The sequence below is a fragment of the Capricornis sumatraensis genome, chromosome 10 (assembly GCF_032405125.1).
Source record: "Capricornis sumatraensis isolate serow.1 chromosome 10, serow.2, whole genome shotgun sequence".
NCBI classification, from domain to species: Eukaryota; Metazoa; Chordata; class Mammalia; order Artiodactyla; family Bovidae; genus Capricornis; species Capricornis sumatraensis.
The window spans coordinates 48,483,496-48,507,138 of record NC_091078.1 but is presented as its reverse complement, the minus strand read 5'-3'; the positions used below and the strand labels follow the sequence as shown (position 1 = coordinate 48,507,138).

The following is a 23,643-nucleotide window of genomic DNA, read 5'->3' as shown; positions in this document are numbered from 1 at the left end:
ACAACACAAGAGAAGACTCTACACATGGACATCACCAGATGGTCAACACCGAAATCAGATTGATTATATTTTTTGCAGCCAAAGATGGAGCTCTATACAGTCAGCAAAAACAAGACCAGGAGCTGACTCTGGCTCAGATCATGAACTCCTTATTACCAAATTCAGACTCAAATTGAAGAAAGTAGGGAAAACCGTTAGACCATTCAGGTATGACCTAAATGAAATCCCTTATGATTATACAGTGGAAGTGAGAAATAGACTTAAGGGCCTAGATCTGATAGACAGAGTGCCTGATGAACTACGGAATGAGGTTTGTGACATTGTACAGGAGACAGGGATCAAGACCATCCCCATGGGAAAGAAATGCAAAAAAGCAAAATGGCTGCCTGGGGAGGCCTTACAAATATCTGTGAAAAGAAGAGAGGTGAAAAGCAAAGGAGAAAAGGAAAGATATAAGCATCTGAATGCAGAGTTCCAGAGAACAGCAAGAAGAGATAAGAAAGGCTTCTTCGGCGATCAATGCAAAGAAATGGAGGAAAACAACAGAATGGGAAAGACTAAAGATCTCTTCAAGAAAATTAGAGACACCAAGGGAGCATTTCATGCAAAGATGGGCTCAATAAAGGACAGAAATGGTATGGACCTAACAGAAGCAGAAGATATTAAGAAGAGGTGGCAAAAATACACAGAAGAACTGTACAAAAAAGATCTTCACGATCCAGATAATCAAGATGATGTCATCACTCATCTGGAGCCAGACATCCTGGAATGCGAAGTCAAGTGGGCCTTAGGAAGCATCACTACGAACAAAGCTAGTGGAGGTGATGGAAATACAGTTGAGCTATTTCAAATTCTGAAAGATGATGCTGTGAAAGTGCTGCACTCAATATGCCAGCAAATTTGGAAAACTCAGCAGTGGCCACAGGACTGGAAAAGGTCACTTTTCATTCCAATCCCAAAGAAAGGCAATGCCAAAGAATGCTCAAACTACCACACAATTGCACTCATCTCACATGCTAGTAAAGTAAGGCTCAAAATTCTCCAAGCCAGGCTTCAGCAATACGTGAACCGTGAACTTCCTGATGTTCAAGCTGGTTTTAGAAAAGGCAGAGGAACCAAAGATCAAATTGCCAACATCCGCTGGATCATGGAAAAAGCAAGAGAGTTCCAGAGAAACATCTACTTCTGCTGTATTGACTATGCCAAAGCCTTTGACTGTGTGGATCACAATAAACTGTGGAAAATTCTGAAAGAAATGGGAATACCAGACCACCTGACCTGCCTCTTGAGAAATCTGTATGCAGGTCAGGAAGCAACAGTTAGAACTGGACATGGAACAACAGACTGGTTCCAAATAGGAAAAGGAGTGCGTCAAGGCTGTATATTGTCACCCTGCTTATTTAACTGATATGCAGAGCACATCATGAGAAACGCTGGACTGGAAGAAACACAAGCTGCAATCAAGATTGCCGGGAGAAATATCAATAACCTCAGATATGCAGATGACACCACCCTTATGGCAGAAAGTGAAGAGGAACTCAAAAGCCTCTTGATGAAAGTGAAAGTGGTGAGTGAAAAAGTTGGCTTAAAACTCAACATTTAGAAAACGAAGATCATGGCATCTGGTCCCATCACTTCATGGCAAATAGATGGGGCAACAGTGGAAACAGTGTCAGACTTTATTGTTTTGGCCTCCAAAATCACTGCAGATGAAATTAAAAGATGCTTACTCCTTGGAAGAAAAGTTATGAGCAACCTAGATAGCATATTCAAAAGCATGGACATTACTTTGCCGACTAAGGTCCGTCTAGTCAAGGCTATGGTTTTTCCAGTGGTCATGTATGGATGTGAGTTGGGACCGTGAAGAAGGCTGAGCGCCAAAGAATTGATGCTTTTGAACTGTGGTGTTGGAGAAGACTGAGAGTCCCTTGGACTGCAAGGAGATCAGCCCTGGGATTTCTTTGGAAGAAATGATGCTAAAGCTGAAACTCCAGTACTTGGGCCACGTCATGAGAAGAGTTGACTCACTGGAAAGACTCTGATGCTGGGAGGGATTGGGGGCAGGAGGAGAAGGGGACGACAGAGGATGAGATGGCTGGATGGCATCACGGACTCGATGGACATGAGTCTGAGTGAACTCCGGGAGTTCGTGAAGGACAGGGAGGCCTTGTGTGCTGCGATTCATGGGGTCGCAAAGAGTCAGACACAACTGAGCGACTTAACTGAACTGAACTGAACTGAAAAGAACTCAAACTCTTGCTGTGCAAAGAATTTTGAATTTCAGAATAAGGCTCAGATATGCAATGTATTTTCAATTAGTTCGTTCTTTGATTGAAGAAGCGATTCTAAAAGCATAGAATGTGCCTCCCTGTCCACCCCAGTACCTTTTCTCTCAAAGGCACCCCAAATTACGAGTTTCTTTCACAGTCTTCGAGAGACACTGTATCCACCTACAAGCATTTACATCACTTAAATATCTATTTTTACAGAATGCTATTAATAGCTATATACTTTGAGTTTGTCTATTTGTATCTTGCAGATTTCTTTATTTATAGATTTATACTATGTATTTCAGACTCTCAGGATCTATCACTGAACAAAAAAGATGAAGCTTACCATCTAACCAGTGAATTAAGCTTAACAAATACATAAAGGCTCTAGTTTAAGAGGCAGCAAGTATTCTGTAATAAAGAAAAGGTGAGGCAATAAAGTGGTTCAGGGTAGCTGTCATTGAAAAAGTGACATTTAAGAAAGGATCTGAAGGAGGTCGAGCAGCTACCGGAGATATCCTGAGAAAGAGCGCTGCGGGCGGAGAAAAGATGCTCTAAGACAGGAGAATACAAGTGTACTCAAGAGGCACCAAGGAAGGGAAGCTGGTTATCAGTGAATGAGAAAGAAATGAGTAACTGAGTATGATGTCCGAAGAATTAACAGGGACCAGGTCATGGAGGGCCTTGCAGGCCACTGTAGGAACTCTGCAGTGAGTTCCTGGCTTTTACTCTGAGTGTAAAGGGAGTCACTGCACAGTTCTGAGCAGAAAAACTTGTTTTGACTGAATGCTTCAAAACAATCCATCATCCTGCTTGCTTTAATGAGAACAGACCACAAAAGCAAGTGTAGAGTGGATGACTGGCTACTACAATCATCCAGGCAAGACATGATGGTGGTACAGTCCAGGTCACAGCAGCCACTGTGCTGAAAAGCGGTAGGATTCCAGGTGTAATCTGGAGGTAGACCAAAAATAATTAACTTCTTAACCAACTGGAAATTGGCTATGAGAGATAGAGAGGATGACTCTAAGGCTCTGGGACCAGGTAAGTAGAGGATGGAATTTGCTATCCACTGAGATAGGGGAACTGTCAAAGAAGTGAGATAGGGGTGGTGTGGAGATCAAGAGTTCACACATTTTGAATACACACTACAATACCTGAGGCGCACTCTCATAAGGGAATTCAGTAGAGAGAACTGAACTGCAGATAAAATGGAGGAAACATACACATACACCATATTTAAAGCCAAGAAATTAGAATAAAAACCAAGGGAATGAGGAAATAGATGCATGCATATACAAATAGGTAGTATACATGTACCATTATTTATTTTACAAATGCGCTTGTGATGGACATTTAGGTTTTTTCCAATATTTTGCAAGATGAAACAACGCTGCAATAAAACATTTTGTCCATATGTCTCCTTACCCATGTTAAAGTGTACTGAAGCATAAATTTCTAAGACATTGAACTTAAGTTAAATTTTGGAGCTATTGTGAAATAACTCTTGAATGAGGTGATCACAATTTACAATGCCATGAATAGTATGCTTTGTCACACTCTGGAGAATACTCTTGTTACCAAACTCAGAGCTCTGCCAATATTTTTAAGGAAAAAATGGTATTTCCTTTCTATTAGAATTTGCATTTCTAAAATTCTTTGAGTAATTTTTCACATTTTTCCAGTTTTATTGATATATAATTGACAAATAACTGTATAAATTTAAGGAGTACTACACAATGATTTGAGATATATATATATATTACCATGTAGGGTTTGTTAACATATATCATCAACTCACATAATAGCCTTTATCTGTGTGTATGGTGAGAACATTTAAGATCTGCTCTCAGCAACTGTCAAGTATATAACACAGCAATGTTATTAATAACGATAGTCACCACATTATACATTAGATTCTCAGACCTTATTCATCAGTTTTTCATATTTTTTCTTTTTTAAAATTTTAACTGAAGGATAATTACTTTATAATATTATGATGGGTTCTGCCATACATCAACATGAATCAACCGTAAGTATACATATGTTCCCTCCCTCTTGAATCCCCCTCCCACCTCCCTGCCCATCCCACCCCTTGAGGCTGTCACAGGGCAGGGGCTTTGGGTTATCTGCATCATACACTAAACCTCCCACTGGCTATCCATTTCACATACAGTAATGCATGCATTTCAGTGCTATTTTCTCAAATCGTCCCACCCTTTTCTTCTCTCACTGTGTTCAAAAGTCTGTTCTTTATGTCTGTCTCCTTTGCTGCCCCACGAGTAGGATCATCAGTACTGTCCTTCTAGATTCCATCAGTTCAGTTCAGTTCAGTGGCTCAGTCGTGTCCGACTCTTTGCGACCCCATGAATCGCAGCACGCCAGGCCTTCCTGTCCATCACCAACTCCCGGAGTTCACTCAGACTCACGTCCATCGAGTCCGTGATGCCATCCAGCCATCTCATCCTCTGTCGTCCCCTTCTCCTCCTGCCCCCAATCCCTCCCAGCATCAGAGTCTTTTCCAATGAGTCAACTCTTCACATGAGGTGGCCAAAGTATTGGAGTTTCAGCTTTAGCATCATTCCTTCCAAAGAAGTCCCAGGGTTGATCTCCTTCAGAATGGACTGGTTGGATCTCCTTGCAGTCCAAGGAACTCTCAAGAGTCCTCTCCAACACCACAGTTCAAAAGCATCAATTCTTCAGCGCTCAGCCTTCTTCACAGTCCAACTCTCACATCCACACGACCACTGGAAAAACCATAGCCTTGACTAGATGGACCTTAGTCGGCAAAGTAATATCTCTGCTTTTGAATATGCTGTCTAGGTTGGTCATAACTTTTCTTCCAAGGAGTAAGCGTCTTTTAATTTCATGGCTGCAGTCACCATCTGCAGTGATTTTGGAGGCCAAAACAATAAAGTCTGACACTGTTTCCACTGTTTCCCCATCTATTTCCCATGAAGTGATGGGACCAGATGCCATGATCTTCGTTTTCTGAATGTTGAGTTTTAAGCCAACTTTTTCACTCTCCTCTTTCACTTTCATCAAGAGGCTTTTGAGTTCCTCTTCACTTTCTACCATAAGGGTGGTGTCATCTGCATATCTGAGGTTATTGATATTTCTCCCAGCAATCTTGATTCCAGCTTGTGTTTCTTCCAGCCCAGCACTTTTTCTCATGATGTACTCTGCTTTTAAGTTAAATAAGCAGGGTGACAATATATAGCCTTGACGTACTCCTATAGACAGGTGTTAATATTTGATATTTGTCTTTCTCTGACTTACTTCATTCCATATTACAGGCTAAAAGCCAGTTCTTTTCTATGGAATAACTGTTCAAATCTTGTGTTAATATTTATATTGGCTGCCTTCTCATTGATTTGTAAGAGATTTTTATGTGTTAAAGAAGTAGCCCTTTGCTATATGTACTACAAATATCTTCTCCTATTTTTAGTTTATGTGTTAGTATAATTGTATTTTCTTTTTATTTAAATTTTTCATCCTTCTAGAACTAATTTAAATGTAAGGTGTGAAATATAGCCTCTACTTCATTTTTTCCCAAGTAGTTAGCCATCTATACATATATAATTTATTAAACAATAACAACCTTTAAAAAACTACTTGAATACAACCTTACCATTAAGTATTTTCAAGTACTTTTGAACTTTATATTGTTCTATTAATCTATCAAATAACTGTTAAAATCAAGCTGCTTTAACTACTGGAGAGTTATTATAATTCAATATTTTATAGGCCCAACTCCCTCTCCCATATCTGGGCTTACCCTAGATTCTTTATGACTCAGCAGTATAGAATCCGCCTGCAAGGCAGGAGACTCAGAAGACACACATCCGATCCCTCTTCCACGTTTTATTTTCCTACAAATTTTAGAAATTGACCCTTGAACAGCACAGGTTTGAACTTTGCAATCGCATTTTTATGTAGTTTTCATTCAATAGGTCCTGCTATACTACACGACCCAAGGTTGGTTGAATCTGTGGGTGCAGAACTGGTGAACTTTGATGCTCATGGTGCATGTGCGTGTGCTAAGTCACTTCAGTCAATGATCACTGGGAAGTTACAGGTAGATTTTCAACTGCAGAGGGTTGATGTCCCTGACTCTCGAGTTTTTCATGGGTCAACTGTAGGGGTTTTTTTAAGTTCTTTTTAATGATAAAGAAGATGTAGTACATACATATAATGGAACACTACTCAGCTATTAAAAGCTATGCCATGCACAACAGCACGGATGGACCCAGAGAGGATCATACTAAGTGAAGTGAGTCCAATACAGACACACACATGATACCACCTATATGCAGAATCAGAAAGAGTGGTGTGAACTTATTCACAAAACAGGAACTGACTCAAAGACTTTGAGAATGAATTTATGGTTACTGGGTAGAGAAAGGGGAGGGACAGGTTGGGAGTTTGATATTGACATGAACACAATGCTGTATTTAAAACAATCAACAAAGACCTACTGTATAGCACAGGGAACTCTGCTCAATACTCTGTAATAACCTAAATGGGAAAAGAATTTGAGAAAGAACAGATACATGTATAACTAAATCACCCTCTGCTGTTACATCTGAAACTAACTACTGGCCCATATGATCTTGTTCCAAGTAACTTCTGGCTCTCCGGGAAAGATGCGTGCTGTCACTATACACTAACACGAAGTAGCACATCCAAAGCAAAGAATATCGATGTGTCTGTCCACCCAATAAGGCCAGTGAAGAGAAATCTGCAGTCAGGCAGAAATTCATATCTTCTGTTGTTTTGTATTTAAGATTGCTTCTCCCCATAAAAATTAATCAAGATATTAGGTTGGCCAAAAAGTTCATTTGGGTTTTTCCATATTCTCTTTCCATACTCTCTCTTATGGAAAAAACGCAATGAATTTTTTTGACAACTCAATAATCACTTGGGGTTGTAGCAGGATAAATCTCACTTCTCAAACTTGAATGTGTGCACAATGTCACATGACCTTATTTTTGCTAAATAAAATTGAATGTGCCAGTCCTTGTCCAATAAGGATAAGAAATTTCATCTTGCTCATTTTGGGGCCACCACTTTCTTTCTCTAGGTTCCTGTAAATTGGGAGGGAAAGATGGTGCCTGAAGAGTGAGGAGAGATTATTACTCCTCAACCCATAAGGCTTCCATGAATAATATCTCTATTCAAATCCCTCAAAGTCAGGCAATCACAACTTCTTCAGGCCCAGACCAAAGGGTCCTTTCTGAGGCTGGAAACCATCAGCCTCCCAGTGCACCTTGCGCTCTTCTTTTGTGAGCTACTCCATTCCCCAGGGCAATGACGGACCCTTGTCATCTTCCAGGTCTGAAAAAATTTTCTCTGCCTGCATGCTCTTGCCTGCCCCATGCCGATTCAGGGAGCTCAGGTCAAGAAGACAGGTCAGCTCTGCTTTTGATCCCAACAGAAAACATCCCTGAGAGATGAAAATAAAAGAAATATGACCACTTTTTGGAATAAATTAAAGGGAAAAATATAATCGAAACAAGAATTATTATCAACCTGCTTTCTGGTTGGCTGTGGCGAAGGATCTCCTAGTGCAGAATTCTCCAGGTGGTCTTTCCTCTCCCCACTGGCTGGGCACCCTGCTCCTTCATTCTGCCTGTCTACTCCTCTCCCTTAATTTCTCCCCATGGCACTCATCAACAGCTAACACAATGTATCTTTCTTTAAAAAATATGTTAATTGCATATCTCACTCCACTAATTTAAGTCACATGACGGCATTTAAATTTTGTCTGTTTTGATGAATTATGAGCCTAGAATCAGTGCAAGTAATAGGAGCTCAATAAATATTTTGAGTATTATAAATAGATATTTTTTGTTTATGGTGGTATGAGCAGAGCCCACACAGAAAATTGGGGATGAAAATAAAAGGTTGATACATTTTAATCCTGAATTATGTGATTATCCCTAGAACAGTAAAAGAAAAATGTATAAACATGATGACTATCTGGCATTATAATATGGTGATATTACTTCTTTTTAAAAGTTTATTTATTTATTTGTTGGTTGCACTGCCCAGCATGTGGGATCTTAGCTCTCTGACCAAGGATTGAACCTGCAGCTCCTGCATTGAAAGCTCAAAGTTTTAACCACTGTACTACTAGGAAAGTCCCTGATATTACTTCTAAGATGATGTTAAACTTCATTTTCTTGTAAGAATTCAGATCTGTACAGTATTTTATGAACCACTGATTTATCCTATGATATTAATATCACTTTTTCTTTAAAAAATAGTGTGTCTAATTTCAAGTACTTTAAGTGTTATACAAAAAAATAGTGCCTAATTTTAAAATTAAATTCAAGCAAATCTTCTTAATATGACCTATTTGAGAGGATAGCAGAGCCTCACTAAAATCTTATAGATACCACATAGTAGCTACTATCCAATACTGTCGATTCAAATTTTGATGATATTAATAACAAAGTTAGCTGTAAATATAAGTATTTATAATTTATAAAATTTATCTTTCAGACACAGTGTTAGGAATATATTAAAAATCTGGAAAACTGGAATCGTAAGTACTGAGACTGTTGTATTGGATTTCATAAATTCATTGAAGCAGCTTTAAATACTGACCACTACCTTACTATTTTATTACTTTAAGTTATAATATGTCTTTAGAAGCATGAGGAGATAAGTCATAGACTTTATAACCTAAAGAAATACAAAATAATTTTCCTTTGAAATGCATCTCTCCTAAATGTTTGGGGACCAACACCACCATCTAGTAAAGTCCTCTGCTTAAGGACTTCTGTTGACTGTTGCTGTTTATACACTCAAACTCCAGTGTACCTCAATGACTCAACCCGTGATGCAACATCTATTTACTATCAGGCCAAAGCTACTGTTTTCACTTAAAGAAGTTCAGTAGGAAGTTAATCATAAGGACATCTTGTCTTCCTTAAATTGGATTTCTGCAATAGCAACCAGCAATCTTAACAGTAAGAACATTCTCATTCCTCTGAGATGCCAACTAGAAGATAGTCACAGGAACCTTTGTGCACCTCACATGCCTGGGCTTTGTAACACCTGCCTCCTCTCTTACCTGCCATCTTTAATACAGGTTCTGGATGATTTAGACAGCTCATTCAAATTATTGAGCCCTGGAAGCCATAATGGTTTCAAAATCATAAATAGGAATCTGCTTACTCTAACTCAGCCAGATTTTAAGATCAAAATAACTTAGGTCTCCCACATCCAAAATAACTGAAAAGTATGAGCCAGTTGACCTCCCTTCCCCAAAAAAAGTTCCAGCTCTGTTTAGTCTGATCCCTTACATCAACTTCAAAGATAATACCAAGAAGGCAATGAGTATTAGGGGAGAAATTAGGCAGAAAGGAAAGAATAAGAAAATGTGACAGTCAAACCTTTAAGGTGATTCCATTACTTGGTTTGACACATGCCTGAGCAGGCCCTGAACTTTGGGGAGGGGAAGGGGAAGGAAGTCAAGCAGCTTTAGGTAAAACAGCCTCAATGGACAAATTAGGAAAACCACAGGCTACCAGCTAAGCTCTTCATTCATCTAGACTTTAACATGTGTTTTCTAAGTATTTTGAATATCTAACTTTTTTTCCTAACAAGATGGATAAACAACCACTGTGTGTTGTTTTAAAAGGAGCCCTAGTCTAACATTCTGGGGCTTCCCCGATGGCGCAGTGGTAAAGAATTCACCAGCCAATGCAGGAGACACAAGAGACGTGAGTTCAATCCGTAGGTCAGGAAGCTGCCCTGCAGTAGGAAATGGCAACCCACCCCAGCATTCCTGCCTGGGACATCCCATGGGCAGAGGAGCCTGGCAGGCTACAGTCGGACACAGCTGACTGACTTAGCACATGTGCATACATCCACACACAGACTAACATGTCAGGCTGGTCTGTTACCTGGGCTGACATCCCTTTTCATACAGTGAATACTTCTGTCATTTAATGTGTAGACCAGATTTGGAGAGAAGAGAGAAAGAAAGAGGCCTCCAGCTACCACAGCAATGAAAAAATCAGTCACCACCAAGAGAGAAACTATTTAAAGGGACAGGGGGATCCAATATCACAGTTTTGCTAAAGATTTGCCTTGCTTCTTTAGCACATGGACTCATAAACACATGAATAAAGCACACCAGGTTCCTCTCTCCACAGGATTTTCCAGGAAAGAATACTGAAGTGGGTTGCCATTTCCTATCCCAGGGGATATTCTAACCCAGGGATTGAACCTGCACCTCTTGCATCTCCTGCATTGGCAGACAGATTCTTTACCACTATGCCATCTGAGAAGACTTAAATTCCACAAGGTAAACACGATAAAAACAACACGTTTTTATATATCTCTTCTTTAGCTAATTATAGTAAAGAGCATAATATATGGGGGGATAATCTGCTATAGACACTCCCCAGGATGCAGGTTCAGGAGTACATATATAGACTACACTGGGTCTTCGCTGCAGCTTGCAAGCTTCTCCTGTTCAGGCGCCTAAGGATCTAGACAGCATGGCTCAGTAGCTGCAGCATGGACGCTTAGCAGCTCCGCAGCCTTTGGGATCTTAGTTCCCTGACTGAGGGAACTAATCAAACCTGTGACCTCAGCATTGGAAGGCTGATTCTTAATCACTGGACCACCAAGGAAATCCCTCAGGAATATATACTTTTAAAGAACTCTATAGGAGAATGTGATGATGAGCAAGTTTGGCAAACAAAACTAGAGTAAAACAAACAAACAACAACAACAAAAAAAAACCCTGGTATAAGGATACCAAAGTTTGTATTAATAATAACAAATTACTTCTAAGATTACAAGGGAATGAAATAAATCCTAAGTTTTAGTGACAGCCATGCAGAGGCCCAAAAGAATCAGTGCACTAAAGGTGAAGAGAGCTGTCACATCTTTGTCCAACTTTGAAAAGCCCTGGCTAAAGATTAAGTTAATTAATCAAGTTGGCTGAATTAACAATAGGAGACCAATAAGAAGGGCTTTGTGATTTTCCAGTTTATAGGTGATAGCTTATTACGAATTTGGTATGCTTATAAAGATTAGAAACAGATGGTCCAAAGTAAACCGAGCAGGCTGTCATATAATGTAAAAATCTGGAACTTGCAGTCAGAAGACCTGGGCTTGAGTCCCAGTTTTGCTGCTCTGTGACTTCAGGCAAGTCACCTAACCTGAGACCCAACTTTCTTAACAATAAACGAAAATCCCATGAGACAGCATACGTAAAAGGTACTTTATAAATTGTAAAGCATTTTTCAAATGCTGGTTATCAATGTCATAAGTGATCAGAATGTAAACATTTATCATATAGCCTCTGCAGTCCAAGAAAACAAGACAGAAACTGTTATCGACAACAGGGAGGGGTTGACTGTGTACTTTAGGTCCAGAGCAGTTCTACTGTTAATGAGCCCATTGGTGTTTCTATCCACTGATTTATCCAGTGCTGCTCATGTAGTACCAAGTGTCAGGTGCAGTCTGAAGCACTTCACAAAGTTGTTGTTTTTTTTTTTCTAAACTTCCCAATTGCTTGCAAGCTAGGTACTTTTCTCATTTTACACATAAGGGAACTGAGGCACTGAGTTTAGACACTGCCCAAGTTCATAGAGCCAATGAGTGAAAGAGCTGGCATTCACACACAGGCAATCTGGCCCCAGAATTCATGGGCTCAATGACTATAAAATGATATTTCACTAGAAGGCGATATCACTGCACAAACCTCAAAGATGATATTATGAAGAGCTTGTAGGCCATTATCATAAGAAATAAATTGTGTTGAAAATGATAGGAAACTAACATCTGGCATTTTCTGTATCGGGTCATATTTACATTGCTTAGGAAAATTTTTTTCTAGGATTATTAATCAGTAGTTACAAACTTAAATCACCACTAGATACACAGTTAAAATGGTAAATTTTACATTACATGTATTTCATCACAATTAAAAAATAAAAACCTTAATTTTATTTATCGTGTACAAGTTAAAGTATCTCACATACTTTTATCTCAAGCTGTAGAATTTTTAATCCACAAAACTGAATGTATCCTTAAGTCCATAGCAGGTGGGCATATACACATTTCACTGCTAAACTGATAATGGGGCACCCCAGATGGCTCAGTGGTAGGGTCCTCCTGCCAAGCAGGAGTCGCGGCTTTGATCCCTTGATCAGAAGGATCCCCTGAAGAAGGAAACAGTAACCCACTCCAGTATTACAACAATAAAAATGATAGTGAAGTAGTAGCAATATATCGATACACAAACCACAGGAAGTGAGTGTTGGGTCAACTGATCACTTTTACGATCTGTGAAATCTCCAGGGCCACTATCTCCTAGGGTTCTGGCCAGGCTGCCTGCTGAAGCTGGGATGTTAAATACAAGAAGGAGAAAGGGTTTAAATCAGTCATGTGTTCATTTGCTCTGATACCTAAAACAGTCAGGCTTGGCTTAAAGGATCTCAAGACCTAGGCCTAAAAGAGTTAACATTCTTGGCTGCTGTTTTCTACTCCACATTTGCTTGTTTTTTAGGGAATATGTGTTTGTGGGAAAACAAATGTTGTATTTATTACAGACAGATGCTCAGATTCTATTTAAAAATAGAATCACACAAGCAGGTGGGACAGCCAGGAGAAGAGGATGGTTAAATACGTGACACAATCAGCTCACATACTGTGCGCGGAACAAAATGGGAAGGAAGTGGTAATTCTGGAATTTATTTTCAAAGTTAGTTTAATCTGTACTGTTTAGGGGGTTTTGCCTGAACCACAAACTGTTCCTAGTAATTGGTCAGAAGATACTTTTTTTTAAAGTGGAAAAATTAAAGAAAAGAGAAGTTAATATATAAACTGTAGACTTTCAGTTACATGGTTTTGAGTTTTGGACATCACCATTCCTTGATGGAAGAATGCATCAAAAAGTTACTGTGCAACTGTTTACTAACTTAGCAACCTCAACAGAGATATCTCATTATACGGCAGCTTTATTTCATAAGGGATTAAATTACTCATAAGGGATTAAACTACCTTGAAGACAATTCAGTGAGCCTTATATTTTGGTTTAAAAACAATAATCTGACTCTGGTTTCTTTAACAGAAAATAAGTACTTCTAGAAAGTTGAGAATTCCTTAGGAAAGATTACTGCTGTCTGCTAAGGAACGTGAGAAATCTGGCTGTTGCTTAATACATTTTTCCTGCATTTGATGATGGGAAAGATAGCCCACCTGTTCCTTCCTTTATCAACTGAGTAAAGTTGGTCATATTATGTGGATTTGGACTTTTAACTTCAGTACAAGTTCACAGCTCTCTAAATTCATAAGAGATGAAGTTGAGAGATGACAGAAGTGAATTCAAGAATTTATTTGGGGCAGCAAAGTCAGCATATACAAATATGACTGAATCAAAGAGACAGAACAGAGATATAGGGAAAAAAAAAACGGGTTTTATTCAGTTGCAAAGAATATAAGAGATAATATTTTCTAGTCTCCTTCCAAATTCCATCAAAGAAAACTAAAGTATTCTTGAGGCATTGCTGATACCGGGGACAATTCATTCACCAAGAAGTCAGATTAAGAAGGCTCTAACCTATCTCCAGCTCTCAAGAAGTCTCACCGTTTTTATTCACACTAAAGTAGAAAAGCACCACAGCAACGACCACTTCCAGTCGTGCTGAAAAATCAAAGAATAACATGATCACTTAGCCCTCAGTTCAGTTCAGTTCAGTCGCTCAGTCGTGTCCGATTCTTTGTGACCCCCTGGATTGCAGCACGCCAGGCCTCTTCCTATCTCCCTCAATTTTGGGGAGGAACGTATTAGCTGATAAAAAACACTAAAATCATGTTATTTTTACATAAAATCTTAGTCAGAAGAAAAGATATTTTTCTCCACCTTACTGCTCTTGGTAAATTTTTCTCCTGTAGATGTGGGTTTCCAGGAAGAGGAAATAAATAATGTAACTTGCATTTCACCTGTACTTCCGCTGACAGCATGAACTAATGTTTATTAAAAGCCTACTATATGACAAGCACCACGCTAAGTGCTTTACACATGTAACCTCAGTTAACCCTGGAACAACTCTATGAAGCATCTACTATTATAACTTCCATTTTAAGATGAGGTGTGTGCGACTCGTAAAAGGTAAATGACTTGCTTCAGGACACATATCTAGTAAGCAGACAGCCAACCTTCAAACCCAAAGGACTTGGTTCAAGAGCTTGCCTTTTAATCACTATGACAACTTCATTCTCCTAATACATTTCTATGAGTTTTCTTGGCAGATTATTTACAAATAATTCACAGTTATAAAAACATGTTCTAATTCCCTTAAACTTTCTTCAGGTCAAAAACTAAAGGATGCTTAGAAAACAAGCAAACAAACAAAAATCTTAATCCAATAATACTAAAATTACAACATATTTTATACTAAATATGGAATCAGAATGATAAAAATTTACTGAGAGTTTGGTAGCTATACAGCTCATTTGCCAACAGGAACATGGTGCAAAAACACACGCACATATGTACACCTTTTTTCTGGCAAATGTGGCTTTCCACAGAGAGCAAGCTAAATGAGTTCGTATCCTGTTTTACTTCATTACTCTAAGAGCAAAATGCTGCCTGATGATCTAGTTATGAACTAATTTGCTAATCCTTTTTAAAGACTACATTCTTAGAGTTTGAATCCTAATAAAATCTTAGAAGCAAAACACTTGCTCAAATAGATGCTAATCTAGACATGTCAAATGACTATTGCAATTGTAATCTGAAAACAGAGTTCTGCTTGGCCACTAGTCCTGCAAAGGGGAACATCCAGCAGCAAATAAAAGGATAAGTCGACCAGAAAATGCCATCATTCAACATGTATATTAGGGTTAAAAGGTGAAAATGTTCCTCGTTTATTAGGTGCAATGTGGAAAACATTCAACAATAAATTAGGCTGATGCTTAGGCGTATGCAAGCTGGTAAGGCATAAACCAGAAAAATGGACTCTGGGGTCAGACACACTGGCACTAGTCACTGCTCTATCACCTAGCAGCTGTCTGGCCTTGGGTTAGACACACAGCCTGACTCAGTTCCTGCCATATGCCAACAGTGATGATGCCTGCTTCATGGGGTTGCCGTGAGCCTTTAAATACTACATTTATTATAACAAATGTAGTATTTTATTATAATATGTATATATAAATGTCTTATATATACACATTATATACTGTTGCATTATATTATTATAGAAGGATCCACCCAATCCCTGACCTATGGTATGGGTTCAAATCCATGACTGCTATCTAGGGGCCTGTTTAATTTTAGAGTCACTGCAGTACCTGTTGACCATCAGAGCCCTCCACTGGAGGATATTTACTGGACCAAATTCACAGTCAGTGTATCATGACTGTTGGTAATTTATATCCATATGTTTATCATAATACAGAAAAGAAACCAAAGTATTTGATAAATTACTGTATGTGCTAAGTTGTTACGGCTGTGACCGACTCTTTGCAACCCTATGAACTGTAGCCCACTAGCCTCTTCTGTCCATGGGATTCTCCAGGCCAGAACAATGGAGTGGGTGGCCAAGCTCTCCACCTGGGGATCTTCCCAACCCAGGGATCAAACTCGCGTTTCCTGAAGCTCCTTCACTGCAGGTGGATTCTTTACCACTGAGTCATTGGTGAACCCCCTAAATTACTATAGGTTGTGTTATTTCTATTTACAGACTGGGAGAAATTAAGAGTAATGTGACCTCAGTCATCTGGCCATATTCTGAGGAGTACTGAAGCTTCAGGAATGCTTCTTCTAAAGATACAGGTTACAAAGAACTGTAACACCCTCTCTGCCAGAATAATCCTAGGGGCTTAACATAAGGCCAGTTTATTTCTTCTTCACACTGCACATCTGTTATTTGCTGGCAGTGGAGGCCTTTGCTGAGAGTAGTCCAGGGATCCAGGCTGAGAGAGCAGCAAACCAAACTTTCAAACATTATCAATCATGGAGCCACAAGACAGAAGTCCATAGGATGTTGCACTGGACACAGCCATATGCTCAGATATTCCTCACTCACTCATAACTCTTTGGCCTCACCCTGCACAAGAGTATCAGACATGCATCTCTACTTTATAACAGGGAGGCATAAACCTGGAACATTTTGGTGAACAGTATTAATGACCACCCCAATCAGGAAGCAAAATTCTAGGAGTTGCAGAGCACACGTTTAACAATACTGCACTGCTCCCTCTTCATCTGTCTGCAAAACACAGGCAGCCCCACACTACAATGGGTAAATACCCAAATGACATCTAGTACCCAAAGAAGTCCTTGCACATCTACAGGTATATCCTCCACAGAGAAGACAGCAGACTGTTGAAATACATAGCCAAAAAATCCACTCACATCATGGACAAAAAAAGCTAAATTTTACCACAAGAGCCTCCCAGCACCAGCAGTGCAATACTTACATTTTCTTGGCAGTATAGAGAACTAGGAAAGTGTAATCCAGGCAGGCACTGGTTAGAGTACATTATTTATGTCCAGTAATAACCTATAAGATAGATGATCAACTAAAACATGCTATAAATATTACATTTAAATTATACATCAGTTTTATCAGTAATGTCTATAAATTATATATAGTGTTGAGTAACCAGTATGACTTTAAAGCTTTGTTCAGAAAAACTCTCATTTCTGGGTTAGACATGTGAGCCTATGGCAGTCAGTATCACCTCCAGGAAAACCACAGTGAAAGACCAACAAAGGAAGTAGGAGAAAGGCGCCCTGAAACAGTGAGCCCTGACCACAGTTACATCACTGCACTAGCAAGGACTTCTCAGGTGGCTCAGGGGTAAAGAAACCAGCCAATGCCGGAGAAGTAGGAGATGCAGGTTCGATCCCTAAGTCAAGATCTCCTGGAGGAAGAAATGGCAACCCACTCCAATATTCTTGCTTGGAAAATCCCACGGACAGAGGCGCCTGAAGGGCCATAGTCCATGGGGTCGCAAAGAGTCAGACACGACTGAATGACTAAGCATGCACACAGAAATAAACCAACAGAACTCTGATGTCTCAAGTTGAGAAAACTTGGTCAGTGCTTCTCTCTCTGTCTCCCTCTGAGACGCACATCAGATCCATCTGAGGGCCCTGGCCTTAACCCAAGAGCTTCTGATTTAAGTGACCCAGTAGAATACAGTGCTAGCACCGCTGTGTTTGGCTGCTGTCATCACTTTATAAAGCCTTCTAATGCAAAGCCACGCTTAAGAAATGCTAAACTAAGGCATGTAGTCTGTCGAGCAAAAGAATAAGTTTCCAAATAATGGGTTCTGCAGACATGGACCTACTAAATATAAAAGAAAAACCATTTGTGCTAATTGAGGAATGAATTGTACTCCATGCATTAACTCTTAACAGTCGTCTAGCACACGTCATGTCTATGTTCTCTGAGTAATTACCAGAGTGACATGTATTCTGAATATATACCATAAGGGAATCAATGTTTTTTTTTTTAAAGGGGGAAGAGGATTTCACCTATCTTTAGATTACTGATTTTCTAGTAAATGAAAAAATAAAATATATGAGTAAACTAACATAAGTTACAAATACAGAATCTAAATATGGCCTTCAACTTTCTTCTAAAATATATTGCAGTATATCGATGAGTAATTTTATTTAATGGGGAAAAGTTTATCAACCATACATTCATATACATATTCATTCACAGTGACAGAGCTCTGTTGTGCTTTCAACAATGAAATTAATGTCAGTGGTCCCATAAATATATCAACTTTCTAGTAACTACCAAAAAAAAAAAAAAAGCAAAAGCCTAGACAAACATGAAGTAAAGGAGAATAGTTAACATTTTCAGAATCTAAAATGAAAAAATATTTTATTTTCTCATAAATGCATATATCTTTATAGAAGAGTTTATTTCTCTCCCACCATAAAACACAAAATAGATACAATCCATAGTCAGTGAAAACTCTGAAATAGTATTTAATCACTTGTTAAACTAAGCTGATACAAATAAGGAGAAATTAATGTTGAAATAATATATGAAGTAAGCTGTAGTCAGTTTGGGCAATGAGAGCTACTCATGCTTATCATTGTTTGTCTGCTTTTAGAAAAGGAGCTGAGATGGTTAAGTGTAATGTGCAACCGTTCTCCATCTCTTCTACAAAAATCCTGAAGAAGGTCTATATTGTTGAATACATGTTATTTTCATGTAAGTGATATTTTTATGGGGGCACGAGTGTGAATTTAGTATCTGGATCAATGTAGTGCAGTGCAGAGACAGCATCTGGGGAGGCAGGAGCCCCAGTGAAGAGAGGACATAATGCATTAAATTCCTGGAAAGTCTAGGCAACTGAAGCGCAGGCTGGAGTCGGTACTATCTCCGTCTCCAAGGGACAGGGATATCTCAGTCACCCCTGGGTATTACGTAGTTTGACATTATTCATTTTGAAATGATTTCTTATATGGATGACTTTTGACCATTTTCCTTTCATGGTTGTCAGCGTTTCCTGAGCTGACCTCTTTCCCTTCTGCTCCCTGATTTTTCATTGGAATAATGAAGTGTCAGTCATCTGTGAGTCTCCTTCCTGGCAAGTGGAGATTCTGAGGTAGCCAGGAGTAGGGGATCTGAGCCCAGCAGGACAGCCGGGTGTGTGCCAAGTGAGGTAAAGGGAAACGAAACTTTCAGTCTTGAGAGAAGAGACTCACAGAAGAAAGCATTCTCATTTTATCAGCTCCAAGAAAGGACAGGAAGAAGATACAAACAAGAAGCGAGTAAGAGATAAGAGACTATTGGTAGGTACTGTGAGTCACAGCAGAGGCAAGCGCCTTCCCAGAGTCCATGGGTACCCAGGCAGTTATTCACCAAGGCACCAGAGACATGAAACAAATGCTGCATTTTTTCTGTCCTCATTCTTGCTTTAGGAACCTGTTTAATTTAAGCACCCTGAATTCCTGGTATTTGCAAAATTTCTAAGTTTGCTTTAATGTTTTCAGACCTTATTATGGGTTCTTATTCTTGAGTTTAGTTTTGTTTTGTAGCAGAATTTTCCCTTGTCCCAGGGGCCAACAGTATGCTCACTGGAATCAGACTAATTAAATTTATCCTGACAGAACTCAAATCCTGAGAGTAACACTAGTTCAGACAACTAAAAATACACATTGATTTTTAAAAATTTATTCATTTTTTAATGAAGGTTAGCTGCTTTACAGAATTTTGTTGTTTTCTGTCTACACTTTGATTTTTTACATATGTTTAAATATATTTTTTGAAGAATGCTCTGCTCTTTATCACACTTGTCAAACATTTGGGACTCTAAGGTCTGCTCCATGAGAAGCTGGAAGGCTTCTGTATCTTTTAGAAAAGGGGAGGGGCAGAGAGGGACAACATTCCCCTCTGTCTCCTGAGGGTGTCAGCAGAAGTGCCCAGGCAACAAGTGAGCGGAGAGGTGCCTCATACCAACACGACTGGCTCACAGCCACCGAAAAGGAATGCATGTGGTGTTATTCCACACAAACATTTCTACTGAATCAGCCTTCCCTACCCACTGCTTTCAAGCTGAATGGAACAAAGATACAGTATGGTCAGAGATTCAGTAAAGTCCATCAGCAAGTACCTCAAATTTCCACAGATTTACTTATACTGTGGACTAAATGGCATGTCTTAAATGTACATACATTTTTATGTATATCTGAATATATATATACTTCTCACTCTACAATAGGAACCATCCAAATTGAGTCAAAAGCATTCACACTTTTGACATCTACTTTTTAATCAGATTTCTAATGAAAGCATAGTTGACAGATGAAAAATTTCAGTATTAGAATACAGATATAGATAATTAAATTAATTTATAACAACTAAACCAAACCCATGAAAATAGGTTCAATGCACTTACTCTCATCAACTTGAGAGTTCAGTCTATTCATTAATTATAGACTGTGATTTAAACAGTTTTAAAAGAATAAAAAAATACTGAAGGAGTTAGTATAATGAAATATTCTGTTTGAAATTTGAAAAAATCTGGTTGCATTCCATAATTAATCCTTCCTGTGAGCTAGGGCTATAACTTAAGAGTTTTCTCAGGAGAACTGAAAAATTATCAAATGATAATCTTAAAACTGTTTCAAAAGGCAATTATGGAGAGCGCTCTGTTGCTTTATACTATATAGCCATTAGAGAAATAAAATTTAAAACTACCTCATGGCTATTTTTATATTCATACTTTCTTTGAAAAGGCTGTTTTAAAAATACCAATATTTGAGTTTAAACAAATAGTACATACTATTTCGTTCATATAAACATAAAAGTAAAAAACTATATACCTTTCAGGATATGAGAGAAAATAGTCATCATTAAAAACAAGCAGAAGAATACAGTTTTGACATCACTGTACCTACCTTTAATGTGATACTATAATGTCCAACAAACGCCGCATCTATCCATGATCTCGAATGTGGATCGCCCAGGAATTCTACGTGATATTGTTCAACATCTCCATCCAGGTCACAGGTCACATACTTCCCTTTAAAAGGGTCAGGGCAAAGTATCCCTGGCCAACTTTCAAAAGAAAATATTTTTAATTATTTTCTTGTTTTAAAAAGGGCAGACATTAATACATCTATCACAATCATCTGTCAAACTTCCTTCTTTGAATTTTAATAACTTTTTTACAAATTTTAAATATATTCATATTTTAGTATTTTAAGCAGAATATTCAATTGATACAAGTAATCAGTTGTATCTCTGTAAATATAGGAAGTTTTGAAACAGTCACATACTGAAGATATTCATAAGATGTGAGAAGAAACAATCATGAGACAAAAGAATGATTTCCAGGGTTTGCAAGAGACATTTAGGCACTGCTAACAGTAAAGTTAAGAGAAAAAGAGTCATCAGATTCACAGCAGGCTTGAATCAACTCTCACAAATTGTAATGATCAACCACTAAAATGGTAACCCACTGACTTGGTAGGAGAGAGCTAGCAATCCGTGAACCAGGATGCCAAAGGGGACTGGTGACTCGGGCTGTGCTGACACTGGATGTTGTAGTGACTTTGGGAGAAGCAGGAACAAAAGCAGCAGTTCTGCTTTTTAGCCTCCCACCACAGCAGTTATCCTCCCCACCACATATGTTCCATTGGCAGTGACCGAATGGTAAGCATCCTCAATACTGCAGATACTAGAGTGGGCAGCCATTCCCTTCTCCAGGGGATCTTCCCAACCCAGGGATCAAACAGATGTCTCCCACATTGCAGGTGGATTCTTTACCATCTGAACCACCAGGGAAGACTGCGTGGTTAGGATTTATCCTAACCTTCACTAAAAACAAATTTATCCTTCACTAAAAACAAATCTCTAGGGGTGCATTCTTTCATGACACAACCTTCAGAAATTTCTTGATATGTTTCAGTTTCCCACTTGGCAAAAACAGCATATACATCCACTAAGTTTTAGCCTTCTTAAAATCACAGAAGACTCTGACCTACTGCTCAGAGAATAAAGAAGGAAGATCAGCAAGCTGTGATTAAGGAATGCATGTGTGTGTGCTCAGTCACTTCAACTGTGTCTGATTCTTTGCAACCCCATGGACTGTAGCTCGCCAGGCTCCTCTGTCCACAGAATACTGGAATGTGTAGCCTTTCCCTTCAAGGTATCTTCCAAACTCAGGGATGGAACCCATGTCTCCTGTGGCTCCTGAATTACAGGCGGATTCTTTACTGCTGAGACACTGGGGAAGCCTGTGACTAAGGGATGCACAGTAGCAATCTGACTAAACTTTACAGATCAAGATTCAAAATATGCATGGCTAGCTAATACAGCCAAGCATACAAAAATCTGGACGATGATCAAGTTCTACTTCAGTCTGCAGTACTGCAGAGAGAGAGAGGCAGTGAAGTTCAAGTTAGAAGGCCCAGTATCTTGTTCTGCCTTGTACCAGACATGAGGCCTCTAGCAGGTTACTAGGCCTTACTGTCACTCTGGGTCCTCACAGCGCTGTTTCAAAGTTCAAAGGAACATACACTTTACTGCCGGGAGCCAGTGTGAGGAATCCCGCCCGTGACAAGGTCATGAGGAAGGAAGCTGACATACGCAAGGCGTGCTCAGACTTCAGGGACCCCTCTGGAAATTCCTAAGCATGTACCCCAACAAAAATCTGCCGGCTTTTGTGCTCTGCTTTTCTGATATTCTCTGGGAAAAAGTCAATTCAGGGTTTTAGTCTTCTGCATTTGAAAGGGATGTTTCAGTTAAACCCCTCTGATAGCTCTCTAGCCTGCCTAACAGGTTCCCCAGACCTCTTACAGCTTGTGAATTGCTTACAGCCCCCCAACCGCGGGAGGCACAAAGCTTAAAAGCATCTTAAAGATACAGAGCCTTTTCTAAAGAGTTAAAAATTATATTGGTAGAGGGTTTTCACTGTTGACTCAAGGATTGCTGCCAGACCTCCTTATTCTTTATCTTTTAGGCACCTGGAAGGATGTTAATGTAAGCAGGATGTAGAAAAAGATACATAGTAGTTTTGATGTTAGCAACACTAGACTTTTGAGTTAATTGCTTCTCTTCTGCTGTAAATCACTGTACTCCCTCTACTTGTTATAAGTTGCTGTATCCTTGCTGTGTAAGAATGTAACTTTATTTAGTGCTTTCTGAGAGTGGCACCAGACCTTGGGAAGATCAACACAAATAAGTCTTGTGGTTGACAAACCCTTATCAGAAAAAAGGCTGTAAAATGTTAACTGGCCCTTTTGGCTAGAAGATGATGTAAATTACCTAAGACTTGTGTATACAATTAGGTATGCAGAGAAAAAAGCCTGGTTTTGATAAGAGTCTGGACTGCTAACGCTGCATAACTTTGTGTTACCCATTGATCTCCATGTTTTATCAAAAGTATAAAAGGCCTTCTGAACAATAAAGGACGGGACCAGATTCTCGGACCAGATTCTCAGACCAGTTTCTCGGACTAGTCTCGGCCTGGTTTCTCGGAAATCTGGCTCCCCCCGTGTCTCTCTCTCTCTCTCTTTTTCTCTCCCTTTTCTTCCCTCTGCTCTTTACTTTAATTTCAGGCTGAATTTCCATCTGGGGTGCGGAGGCTCGCCAGGTCTACTTATTTGCCCTGGTTATTAAGATCCGCGAGAAAGGGAGCTTAAGGCGAGGCACCCTTAGATATTCAAGCGGGCACCGGTGGCCCAACGTAGATGGTGCAAATTCCTTGTCTGGAATTTTATTGGTCTTCCGTGTAAACCAAGGTATTCAGCCCTCTTTCTCCACTTAATCTTCCTACTGCACTATAGTTTCTTAATCTAATCTTATATTAATAAATAAACAAGTCTTTCCACGCCAACGCCGTCCACCCTTCGAATTCCCTG

At 39.3% G+C, this 23,643-nt stretch overlaps 1 protein-coding gene across 1 annotated transcript in view; it reads right to left on the bottom strand.

The window, feature by feature from the left end:
* Positions 1-23,643, bottom strand: part of ZCWPW2 (zinc finger CW-type and PWWP domain containing 2) — a 141,400-nt gene that overhangs the window by 53,237 nt on the left and 64,520 nt on the right. Inside the window, exon 4 of the mRNA XM_068983091.1 lies at positions 20,677-20,836. Coding sequence (XP_068839192.1) covers positions 20,677-20,836 — 160 coding nt within the window. The remainder of the gene's footprint in view (positions 1-20,676; positions 20,837-23,643) is intronic.